General features: G+C 40.6%; 1 protein-coding gene across 2 annotated transcripts in view; it reads left to right on the top strand.

Moving 5' to 3' along the window:
• LOC134671765 (excitatory amino acid transporter 3) overlaps window positions 1-9,519 on the top strand; it is a 62,926-nt gene extending 53,407 nt beyond the window's left edge. Inside the window, exons 2-7 of one of the 2 annotated variants that reach the window (XM_063529592.1) lie at window positions 2,966-3,057; window positions 4,271-4,454; window positions 5,263-5,496; window positions 6,386-6,577; window positions 7,244-7,378; window positions 8,880-9,519. In XM_063529592.1, the coding sequence (XP_063385662.1) occupies window positions 2,966-3,057; window positions 4,271-4,454; window positions 5,263-5,496; window positions 6,386-6,577; window positions 7,244-7,378; window positions 8,880-9,042 (1,000 nt within the window). In that variant the 3' untranslated portion in view covers window positions 9,043-9,519. The remainder of the gene's footprint in view (window positions 1-2,965; window positions 3,058-4,270; window positions 4,455-5,262; window positions 5,497-6,385; window positions 6,578-7,243; window positions 7,379-8,879) is intronic. The other variant, XM_063529591.1, reaches the window with a different exon arrangement.
• The last annotated feature ends 3,580 nt before the right edge of the window (window positions 9,520-13,099 follow it).

Here is a 13,099-nt window from a genome sequence, read left to right as displayed (position 1 = left end):
TTAAAAGTTCGTAAGAGATAAAGAATGTTTATGTATTTGTGACCAATTTTATTAGCCATACCTACCTTTAAGGGTGAAAAAGAGATGACATGGGGGTGGAAGTTTGTATGGAGAATAAATAAAAAGCAACTTTTAACTTCTCCAACTTCTTTATCTTCCTAGCCTTTTTTTTTTTTTTTTAGGGGGGAAAATGCATTCCGCATACCACCCGGGTGCGGGGGGTAACCCTAGTGGTTATGTGGGACTCCCGTCTAGGCTAATGAGGCCCACGGTATACCCACTAAAAACCCCCCATATACCGCCTCGCCGCCCTATTGGTGGGGTTACGGGGACGCTTGCGTACTCATCCGCGACCCCACCGGCGGCAGCCGCCCACGAGCGGCTCCTTCGCAAATGCCCGAAGGCCCTTCACGCTAGGCACGCCAGATGGTTCGACGCGCCTTCCTCCTCCGCCTCCGTTCTGCACTGTAGCGGACCCCCCCGAGCCCGCCACAAGGAAGCTACGGGCGCCAGAAAGTTCTCCGGCGCCCGGCGACAGATCAGGTCTATGGTTCTGTCGCAAAACCACAATTCGGCTGCAGAGGACAGGGAGAACGGCACATCGTAACACCGACATTCCTCTTCCTCTGCAGCCCCACCAACGCCGCTACAGCGGAACGGCACCGCCAAGTTCGCAGGGGATAGGGCGAGTGGCGATCGTAATACCATCACGCCTCTTCCCCTGCGATCCCACCTCGGCCGCCGAGGATAGGGAGAACGGCTCACCGCAATACCGACACTCCTCTTCCTCGACGGTCTACCTCCAACGCGTCACAAGCGGGCTTAACAAGCCCACTTGGAGCGTCCTCCTCGGGCCAGCCCGACCGTCAAACAGGCCGACCCTGGTTGCCTCTTCGCTTCACCGTGGGTGACCAAGCCACGATTACTAAGCCCCTCCACCACGACAAGGTGAGCAACCCGCGGGGGGTTATCTTCCTAGCCTTCTTCAACTTCTCCAACATCTTCATCTTGTTGATCTTCAACTTAAACTTCTCCAACTTATTTAACTTCTTCAACTTCAAATTCTCCAACTTTTTCAAGTTTTTCAACTTCGACTTCTCCAACTTCTTCAACTTCAACATCTCTAACCTCTTCAACTTCAACTATTCCTACTTCTTCTCCATGGTTTTCCAGTTCAGTTCCTCTCAGGTCTCCATGGTCCAGTTCCTCTTTGGTAACTACCGTCAGCCAGTAGATGCAGTGATGTTAGAACCTAAAACAAAGAGTTGTAAGTTGGTATGTCGTTATTAAATAAGGTGACAATAATGATTTGAGGAATAGTATCTTTACTTTAAAATGTGCCGGCAATCCATAGCCATGTTGAGGGTTGAGGTCAGCGTCGAGTTTGGCACACAAATAGACTGCCAATTCTTTGCGCACTCTATATATGTGCCGAAACTCCTCGCTGGGCATATCAAATGGGTTGCATGTAGCCCTTAATGGCCCGTCGTTGGGAGTTCTCTATGCTATTTTTCTTCGATAGCAGCAGCTGCCAAGAAGAAATGATATTATTATCTTGCCATCCCTACAAATAATGTACGTATTGATAATGTTATATGTAAATTCAAATTTAATTCAAAGTTCAAATTGTATATATTATATTTAAGAAAAAAAAACAGATACTTACCTACTGATATTTTAACTTCAAAAAATTGCATTTTCACCACTTATATACCTACCACAAGAGCACTTGTGACTTATAAGTGAAGTGCAAAAAATTTGTACATAGTTAAGCACCTGTAATTAGTCCAAAGTTAATTGATTCCATTGTGTTACCACAGTTAAGCCATTTCTATTTAAGTTAGATGCATGAAAGTGTGTTAGCGAATGCTATGGACTTATATGTGTGCGATTTAATTACAATAAAATACAAACAACACAATTTACATAGTTAATTTTCGTAACACAAATGAATTAATTAAGTTAACACTAATCACAGCTTCTTAACTGCGCTTGTCGTGACCCAGTGAGCACTACGATAAATTAATCAAAGGCTAGCCGTCAAAAATCGACTATATGTCTAATTATCCAACAATCGTAGTCATTTACCGTGTATTGTTGTCCAAGTGGACAAAACGGTATGAATGTTATAAAACTGTATAAGGGTCAAACAGATCACTGTGTTACGTTCTTTCCTGTGGACATACACAAAGTTAAGGGCTATAAAGATTAATTTTCTTATTTAACCCTTATCCACGTAAAAAGGTCCTCCTTTTATTTACAGAACTATGATAAAATCATTACTTACATGCCCACAAGCTGTTAACTATTGCCCACAGGAGAGAAAACTAGCGTGTTCGCGCGAACTGTACATTTTTCTCCCCTGTGGGCAATAGTTAACAGCTTGTGGGCATGTAAGTAATGATTTTATTATAGTTCTGTAAATAAAAGGAGGACCTTTTTACGTGGGTTAGGGTTAAATAAGAAAATTAACCTTTATAGCCCTTAACTTTGTGTATGTCCACAGGAAAGAACGTAACACAGTGATCTGTTTGACCCATAAATCTAGACAAATGGCATTTATATCATTTAACTTATCCACTTATCTACTAAGTTTAAGGTGGAAATGTAGACAAATGACATATTATCCAACGACCATGTTATGCAGTTAATCATTTAACGACTATCGCTGTCAAAAGTGGAAAAGACGACAAATCAATAAAAACTGGATAAAATGTCAGTTTTATCATAATTTATACAGCCATATCATTTATCCAGTCGACCATCATAGCCTTACAGGCCAGCAATTTCGGAACTAAAGTTTTCCAATAGAAAGATGATGGGACAATTATACATAGTGCTGCAGACATTTTGGACTAGTCATTGAGTTTTCACTTCTGTCGGCACTCCCGGAATGCAACCCGTTGTTTTTTTTCTTATATAGTATTTGTGTTGAATCTGCAACAGCCTCCTATTTCTGTTCCAGAAACGTGTTCCCAGAGAACATCGCTCAAGCAACGATCGCGTCCTACAGAACTAAACTCACTTACGACGGAATCGAAAAAGGAGCCATTAAAGGTACATGCCCAGTTACTTTCCATTTCAGCGATTTTTAGCAGAAGTTAATCGAATTACAAAATTACATCCCGTGATTTTCTTGTACATATTTATAGGGTAATTTCCCAGTAACTGAGGGGCTACCGCGAAAACCGAAATTCGCAAATTGCGGGGATTTTTCTCTGTCACTCTAATTAAGGGGCCCACTGATTAACATGGCGCCGGACGGTATCGGCCTGTCAGTTAGAACAAAATTTTGACAGTTCCGAACAACTGACAGGCCGATACCGTCCGGCGGACTGTTAATCAGTGGGCCCCTTTACGCCGTCATTGGAGTAAAAGAGAAAGATCCCCGCAATTTGCGAACTTCGATTTTCACGGTTACAGCCCTGGACGCCCTAAACTAAAAATGAATTCTATTCACCTATAAACAGAATTCTTTTTAGTATATATAGTTACTGGCGAACCTACCAATGGTTTTTTACTTTGCTAAGAAGCTTGAAGTTAATTAATCACCAATAGACCAAGAGGAATTTTCAGTGACTTCTGCTTTCTGCTTCATAAACACTTAAATATTCTATTCCTATTTGCAGCGCTTTATCCTAGTCCCGAAGATAGCATTATTCTTTTCCCACGTATAGCTTTATTAATAACTAGGCACTTACAATATCCCCCCATGATATTGACGCTACGGAGCTGCGCTGTTATGTCGTTGCCCAAATCTAATGTTTAGTTTCATTTTTATGTGTATTGTTTTTCTTTGTCTTTTCACATTTTCGGCTCTATTCGAGAAATGAATTAGAGATTAACTATTTAGATACAATATAGTAAAGATATGTGACGTTCTACGGAAAAAGGTACCTTATGGCGGCTGGCGCCGCGATTCGGGAAATGAATTAGAGACTCACTAGATATGAAATAGTAAAGCTAGTGACGTTCCACGGCAAAAGGTACCTTATGGTAGCTGGCGCTTACGTCGCATAGCGCCGCAATAATATTGGAGCGGCGTTAATTATAGCGTAAGCGCCAACCGCTATAACCCGTGGGACGCCACATATCTTTACTATGTTGTATCTAACTAGGCGCGATTCGGGAAATGAATTAGAGACTAGTTAGTCCAGACTAGTTAGTCGTGTTAGTTCAGTCGTTTGTAGTTTCACAGTGCCTTGGTTTTACACTGTAATGCTGTGTTATTTATTTGATCAATAAATAAAGAAATAATAAATGATTCCAGGCCACCCAGAGACATACAAAATCGACGGCGAGTATCAGCCGGGCAGTAACGTGCTGGGGTTGGTGGCGTTCAGCATCGTGCTCGGCATCACGCTGGGCAAGATGGGCGACCAGTCCAGACCGCTGCAGGACTTCTTTCAGTCCATGTCGGAGGCCATGATGATCATCACTGGCTGGGTTATTTGGTTAGTATAACGTAGTGTAACATCTTGTCGCCTAGAGGCAGTCAGTAAGATGGGCGACTGCAGAACGTCTTCCAGTCCATATATATTTGTCCAAGATCACCGTCTGAGCTATTTGGTTAATTGAACCTATTTGTTAAGACACTAAGATGGGCTACCAGTCAACCCCGCTCATTTCTACAGTGCCCCTAGGGGTAGACACTAATATCTAGAAAGCCAGTCTATCACGGCAGTTCCGGCAATCTGAATAAATCCAACTTATCTGAACGATTACGATTGTCCAAACACGAGGTCACGAAAGGTAATTAGGTGGTATATAACCACTATGAATAGATACTCGTAAGCTCACTGCCAGCCTATGTAACCATTTTCTTTATCATAGCCAGCCTATACATCCCACTAAAGGGCACAGGCGTCCACTAATTATATAAGCTCCACTTGCACTACTGGTAATTATGGTAACTCTAGGTTTAACCGGTTAACGCCGGGTTAGTGGGATGGTGCAAGTGGCGCTAGAAGGTTTTAGCACCAATGTCAGTCCAAAATGAATTTGTGACATAAGTAATGCCGTGGATTGTTTTTTCTAATGATTATTTCCTTCCATTACTGGAGCATCCATGAAATTGTCTACCGTTCGTCCGGTACAAACGCAAATTTTCTGAAGATTTGCAGCTATAAGAGTTTCCTGTTCTATGCAAGTGATTAAAAATTATCACAGGAAAATAATCGCCTGCTTTAAAATGCGTTTGTATGGGACAGCCCGTGGAATGCTCCTGCTACATATGTCATAATGAAAAATTTCTCATTCCAGGATCTCCCCCCTCGGCGTGTTCTTCTTAGTAACAGCCAAGATCATGGAGATAGACTCGTTCTCGGACCTGGTGGGGCGGCTGGGCATGTACTTCATGACGGTGCTGCTGGGGCTGTTCCTGCACGGCTTCGGCACCCTCAGCATTCTGTTCATCCTGGCCACCAAGAAGCTGCCGTGTCGGTACATCGCGAAGATGGGGCAGGTCATGGCCACTGCGTTTGGAACTGCTTCTAGGTGGGTTGGTTGTTTTTTTTATTAATACCACATCGGTGGTAAACAAGCATACAGTCCGCCTGATGGTAAGCAGTCACCGTAGCCTATGGACGCCTGCCCCTTTCGTCCCGGCCTCTGTAGTAATGTCTATTAAAAGGTAAAGTAAACAAAAATGTTACAAAACATTAAAAGGTAATGCCATAATAAATCCTAAATTGATCAAAGACAATTATTTTTTGCATGTTGTTAAGGGGTTTCTCATGCTTGCTTTTAGCAGCTTGGTTTCGACGGTGAGTTGGGTATATTTTTCGATGTGTCGTTTATTGTAAATAAAATATAAATTACGTATCTAAACCATTTATCAAACCGAAATCTACAAAACATGTACATTAAATTAACCTCTAAACTGTTCTATCGACCAAAAACTAACGAAATTATCGTGCTTGACCTTCGTAAAATAGATCATTACAATATAACTAGGGCACTGATGTCCTATGGGAAATACATTCACAACTAAAAGGGTTATTGTAGTATAGAAGGAAATAAATGTACACAAACATGTAGTTAAAAGCGATCCTTAAAACATAATATGAATTTTCATTTTTTTTGGATTTTTTTTGTACTTCTAAGTACAAATATGTTAGGTACCTACAAAGCCTGTGTTTGGTATTGTTTAAGTTTTAATAACTCCATTCCTCTCTAAGATACCAACGGTCCGTAAAAAGATTACATTTCGCGTGTCCCAGTAAAAATGGGTCACGCTTGCGTGATGATTCCATCTAGCACTAATCGTTGGAAATAACTTGAGTCTACAGGCAGCTCTGTAAAGTCAACCCAGGTACATATTTATTATCTTAACATTCCTAATTTTTGACATAAATTAATTTCAAAATATCTTGTTAACTTCCAGCTCAGCAACCATGCCGATTACGATAGGCTGTTGTGACGACATGGGGCTGGACCCTCGCATCACGCGCTTCGTGATTCCCATCGGCGCCACCATCAACATGGACGGCACGGCGCTCTATGAAGCCGTGGCCGCCATCTTCATCGCGCAGCTGCGCAAGGTCGACATGTCTTTCGGCAAGATTATTGCTGTGAGGTAAGAACCTGAGGTGTGAGGTGATACCCATTGGCACCATAATCATGGATGGCACGACTCTGTACGAGGCAGTGGCAGCCATCTTCATCGCGCAACTGCGCAAGGTCGGCATGACCTTCAGCAAGCAGTATTCTTTCTGATTTCTGATTTCAAGATCATTGCTGTGAGGTAAGAACCTTTGTGATACCTACCCATCGGCGACATGAACATCTCTGTAGGAGGCCGTGGCAGCCAATTGCACAAGATCGACATGACTGGCTAAGCTGAAATTTCTTATACCATATTTAATTGTGTACAGTCAGCAATACTATTCGCTTAGCACCTTTTCATACAAACTTCTATGCATGGGGGTTTGGTATCTTTCCTCTGCAGCTGACTGTACCATCATTCTTGGCCATGTGTTTGACGACCGCGTTGCCTAGTGGGTAGTGACCCTGCCTATGAATCCGATGGTTCCGGGTTCGAATCCTGGTAAGGGCATTTATTTGTATGATATGATGATACAGATATTTGTTCCTGAGTCATGGCTGTTTTCTATGTATTTAAGTATTTATATACTACATATATCGTTGTCTGAGTACCCACAACACAAGCCTTCTTGAGCTTACCGTGGGGCTTAGTCAATTTGTGTAAAAATGGCCTATAATATTTATTTATGTGTTCCAGCGTGACGGCGACGGCGGCGAGCATAGGCGCGGCGGGCATTCCCCAGGCCGGGCTGGTCACCATGGTCATGGTGCTGGACACCGTCAACCTGCCCGCCGAGGACGTCTCCATCATTCTCGCGGTCGACTGGCTGCTGTGAGTACTTCCACTGCTGGGAAAACGTACCCCTGTAGGCCTAGTCCTAGACCAGCTCAGTTCCCGCTCCTAGGCATAATATAATGCAGTCGCTGTGGCCGAAATCGGCCGGGAAGAAGAGAGAGACAGTCGCCATCAGATATATCGGAGCGGCCAAGGTGCTCACAAATATCTGAGCACGCCTCTATTGTGGAGGCGTTAGAGTGCGTGTTCAGATATTGTGAACATGTGCTAGCCCGGCTGGACACAATTCTGTCTCAAAAATCACAATAACTGGTCGTGCGTTGTTTCCTCGGTATTGTCGGTACATCTCATTTCTCTTTGGCCCTCACGTAAGGGGCCTTCTTCTATGTTCATCAAAATTAACATAATCATACTTTTTTCTTACATTTCTTAGGGTTTCTCAGGCTTCTCAGACAGTTTCAAAGCAGTACATGACAGATAGTAACGCTGGGTTAGATGCTGATGGAAAGTTGACCACTGATCTAAAGATTGAATATGACTGCCTATATTCATTTGATTTGCCTGATAAATTTGTGACTATATCAAACTACCTACTTTCAGAGCTCGGCAGGGGTGAGCCATTTTGACGTCACTTATGTCAAGTGTAGATATTAATATAGATACACTTTAGAAAGAAATATTAAAATAAAACTTTATTAATTATAATTTAATTAAAATGACAATGCCTTAGTACAAATAAACTTTAATAGTAGCATATGGATGGATATATGTACATACATATTATTTGAAGAGGTTTACTAAAAAAAGCTTGCTATAAAATTCATTTGTTTTGATGGCGACTTAAAGATCGTAGCGGAAAGGCAGCCTAAATAAAATAATTTCTTTAGTTATTAAATTACACCACATATACCATCGAATGATAAGGCATGTCCATGTTGTGCAAACTCTGAAAACGGCTCACCCCCGCCGAGCTCTGCTACTTACCTATAGTACATACGTACCTACATACCTACTATTTTTCAAAAGTGTCTATTCATCCAGTGATTAGCGACCTAATCTTTCTTTCCGTATCCTTACGAATGAGTGTTATGCCTACAGATATCCACAAAAGTAATGTCGTTGTTTTCTTATAGACAAGAAGAAAACAACGACATTACTTTTTTCTACCAATTTCAGTCCCATATATATATCTGTGTCCCTAGTGAAAGCAGGTACATGTCTCGGGCAGCGCGGTTGTAAATAGGTATAAGTTCCAAGTAACACCTGTGCCCTTTTACTCCTAAGCTGTGTGAGACTTGTACCCTTTTTCACTAAGGCCACAGATATCTTCACGCGCCAACTATTTCAGTGACCGTGTATACGTGTATGCGTACAACACAGCTGGTCAACTCTACTGCCGTGAATGTGACAGAGTTTTTAAGAGCAAGTTTGGCCTGGCCAGCCACATAAGAGCTCATAAGAGGAAAAACCCTTGATTGCTGAGGTCGCCGTCATCGAAATCAATGTGGAGGACTATATATACATATATGTATTTCAGTGACCGATTCCGGACTACGATCAACGTGGTGTGCGACGCGTTGGGCGCCATCATCGTGACGTCACTGTCGCAGGGCGACATCGAGAAAACGCGCGCGCTGCAGAACGACCGCGAGGGCGCCAACACGCACGAACTCACCGAGCTGGAGAAGGGCGACCATTGAACGCCCGTGGGGAAGCCATTATATGCGCGCGATTGACGTCTCCGAACCAACGTAGATATCTAAAGGCTCCAGTACACAGTGGTCAAGGATGGTCCATGCCAAGCCATGCTTTGCAATGCGCAACAGTAGGCATATATCACGTAGGTGTTCACACAATGGTGAATAAAAAAAAAACAAAAATAAAAATCAAAATTGCAGGCTCTGGTTGATATAAATCTATAATAAACTGATAAGTCTCTTCATTGCTCCACAATAATGAGATTTTGGGCTATTAACATTTAATCAAGCGGTCAAAAATTCAAGAAACTAAACAAACAATGGCGACTGGGTGAACACCACAGGCCACGGTACGCCACGATTCCTTTGAAGTGTGCCAAAAAACCGTCAACTCCCCGATTGCTCACCACGGCTGACAACTGACGGCAGTCGTCCGCCATTGCATACCATAGCCCCCTGTACACAACGGCCAGGGTGTGGCATGGCCCATCCTTCACCACTGTATACTGGGGCCTTAAGGACTGCGGTGTGACACCACTACAACGCGATTGGTTGATGGTAGTTGCGTTAGACTGCACGATTGGCTCGAATTCGTTGAACTCGTACCATTTTTAGTGCCCTTAAAGACTGGCCTTTCAGATATACGGCAATGCTCCGAACCTGTTCGGGACCGAATGTTCCGACCGGTTTTTATGGGAAACTAAAGCCCCATTTAGACGGTTCAAGAACTTGCATGCGATTTTCATTACATTATGGTATTCATTGTGCTAATTGTACCTACACTGTAGGTACATTGCTAACTAAATGAATCGAATATTGCACGCAAGTTTTTGAACCGCCTAAGTGGGACTTTAAACTTCGTGAAGGAAGGTTCGTTTTAAATCTGGAGGTAAGTACTTTGTACTATTGGCCTATTATATTCGTAAATATAGGCCTGATTAATTAATCAGGAGTTTATATACGAATTAAGCTTTTTCCTTAGATCTTTGTGGAAACATCGGCGATCAAATTACACAATCTAAATTTACCATTACTATTGTGTTGATTGTTCCTCTCGAAATCTATGTATTATGGTATTCATGATCTAGGATTAGCTACAACTGCTTCAGTATGTGAAATACTTGAAAAAAAGGGCTCGTTGATGGCGTAATGCATAATGGCTACCTCGGTTAACGGTAAAACCGTTTTGTGTTCAAAGTTAAGTTAACTTTATCGTGAGAGGACAATAATTTAGTTGCAAATAGCACTAGTTATTGAATGAATTTTGGTTGTTCTTACCTAAAATAAGGTAACGTGTGTTTGTAATATTATGGTTGATGTGCGGTTCGGTTGTAACTTGTTATATTTAGAAGTATTTGAAATATACAAAAATAAAAGACAGAATATTTGAAGCTTCTGCGTCGACCCGAGATAAATGAGTTACGTCGACGATATATTTGATATTAATGTGGCGGTAATACCGATGTTAGCTGTCACTTCTGCCAGTTAAGACATGCATGAAGGCATGCCGACCTGTCTAAAAAAATTCAATTTAATAATATCCTTGAGAAACTTAGTGTACAAAATAATTTGTGCCTGGAAATTCAACTTATCAAAAATGGAACAACGTCACTATTCGAATGGTTCATAATCTTGTATGTTTCTCAAGGAGCGATATATGTCCACGTGGCACCTACGTAAGTACGCCGCTGAGGCCACAGTGTGTTTCTACCTTTAATGCTGTACCAATTCAGATGAATATTTATTATAATATAGGCATCTTACGAGTATACCAGTGACAATGTTCTAATGTTATTTTAGTTTTTGGTAGACGTTGTAAAATAATAGAAGTTTAAGTAAGCGATGTATTTTAATAGGTATATTTAATGTTGTACGTAGCTTTGATGTTATACCAAAGTTTTAACTAAGACCTCATAGGTGTTTATAAAATCAGTATCTACTAATAAATGTATGACTCGGCTATGAATAAAATATCGTGATTATTCGTTCTTATTATACATTTTTACTTTTCCATTAGCGTCTGGTGATAAAATATTTTCTTCTTGGCTACACGGACAGATTTATATTGCTGAAATGCGTTAATACCTAGTCTTTTTCTTATTCATAGTCGGGTATGTGAAAAAAATAATAGAGCTTGTAAATTCGTCGTGTTCTCTGTGTGCCATGTATAGAAGTTAAATCAAATAAGGTTGCATTCTGCTGTACTTAAAACCTTTTCAGGATTTCTCAAAAAGGGCAGCTTAACGAGTATTTATAACATTTTGAGATCTCGTGCAACGGATATTGACACGTATACAGGGTGATTCATGAGACGTGAGCAGGACTAATCCTGCACACTCAGTAACTGATAATTGATCGATCACCGTCGTATTTAGGTGAAACAACCAAACTTTTTCCTATTTTTTAACTTTTTGGCGAGGGAAAACTTAATTCTCTACAATCGTGGTCACCCTACAAGACCTAATTAATAAACATAAAACCTCTTTCACCGTAATGACAGCATTATGATTACGAAGAAAATAAACTGTCAAACTTGAGTGAGATAAGAGTTTTCAATAGTAACCAGACCGTGATGACATTCAATTTGACACAGAATATCGGTAGTTTAGTATTCTAATTGTAGGGTGACCATGCATGTCGTAAATAAAATAATCACTTTTTTTTTCGACACGACTAGAAAATTAACGTTAACCTCGCTAATACTGATACGAAACAGTTCCTTATAATTTACGAAATGCGCAGTGTTAGTCCTGCTCACGTCTCCTGAATCACCCTGTATAGGTTACAGTCATTCCCTTTCTATCTATTGAAGCAAATTGAAGTTTAACTAGCATCGGGCCAGGTGGGGTAAGAAATGCAAGTGGTGTTTTGAATGGGGTGAGAAAAACGTGCCAGAGATCCCACTTATCCCGCAGGCAGTTTTACCCTTCCTGATATCCTGTAAGGTTTCTGGCGTCACTCTTAGATCACATTGAGATATTTACTTACTTACTTGGTTGGCGCGATGACCCAAAATGAGTCTTGGCCTCCAACACAAGAGCACGCCACTTTGATCGGTCAAGAGCGGTATCCCGCCAGATATTTATTTATGAATAATATTTACACTGTTTAAATCACCTGTACGGCAGAGTGTTGTAGATTTATTTGTACGTTTTCTAGAACTTTATCTTTGTATCTATCTATTTTTGTATGAGTGTACATACAATAAACTTGATGTAGTGTAGGTATTAACTTGATACAATAATATATTCATAAAAGACAATGTTTTTGTGCCATAAATGTATTTGTATTTGGTATTCTTAAGAGTTTAAATAGACTGGTCGCATTCCAATTAATATCACTATAACGGGTGTGGCCTATAATACGAGTATGAGCAAAAAATTTAACTGTAGGCTGTACTCCTCATACTGATCAACATTTATTCAGCGACTTTAAAAAATAACTTGTAGTTTGATTTTTAATACACTTTAAACGTTATTCAAAGACGCAATGTATTGCGAATTTTGTTATGTTTAACGCATGACAAGCAACGTCAATCACAATGAAATGGCGTGGCGATGGCGTCCATTGAAGATAATATTTATTTTGTATGAAAAATAGGGAGTCTAAAATACTTCATAATTTTTAAAAGTTGTTGAACAAAAGTGTCACCGTTTGAGGAGCACAATCTATGTTTTAATTATTTGCTCGTGTTACAGGCCACACCCGGTATACGTAATGTTTATTTATTTGTTAAGCCGTAGAGAGAATACGAGCACTCTCCAGAAATAGGGTCATAATAAAGTATACGCGTTGCCCTTTGCCTTTCAATACACTGTTAATTGCCAGCATTCTTACCTGTTATTTTTGACTTGGAGTCATTTCATTAAATCATTTTAAATGATTAAAATTTTTTTTAGAACTCTCGTATTGTTTTAATTGTTACCAGTTTTTAATGAACTTAATGTTTAGCACCTAAAAGGTAATATAATATATTCGCTCAGCGAAATTGACGTTTTAAAAGACCAATGATATGTTTATATATATATTTCAAGTTATAAAGAACGACTAACTATATAAA

This window comes from Cydia fagiglandana, chromosome 16 (assembly GCF_963556715.1).
Source record: "Cydia fagiglandana chromosome 16, ilCydFagi1.1, whole genome shotgun sequence".
Classification (NCBI taxonomy): domain Eukaryota; kingdom Metazoa; phylum Arthropoda; class Insecta; order Lepidoptera; family Tortricidae; genus Cydia; species Cydia fagiglandana.
This window is presented reverse-complemented; position numbering and strand designations above follow the sequence as displayed.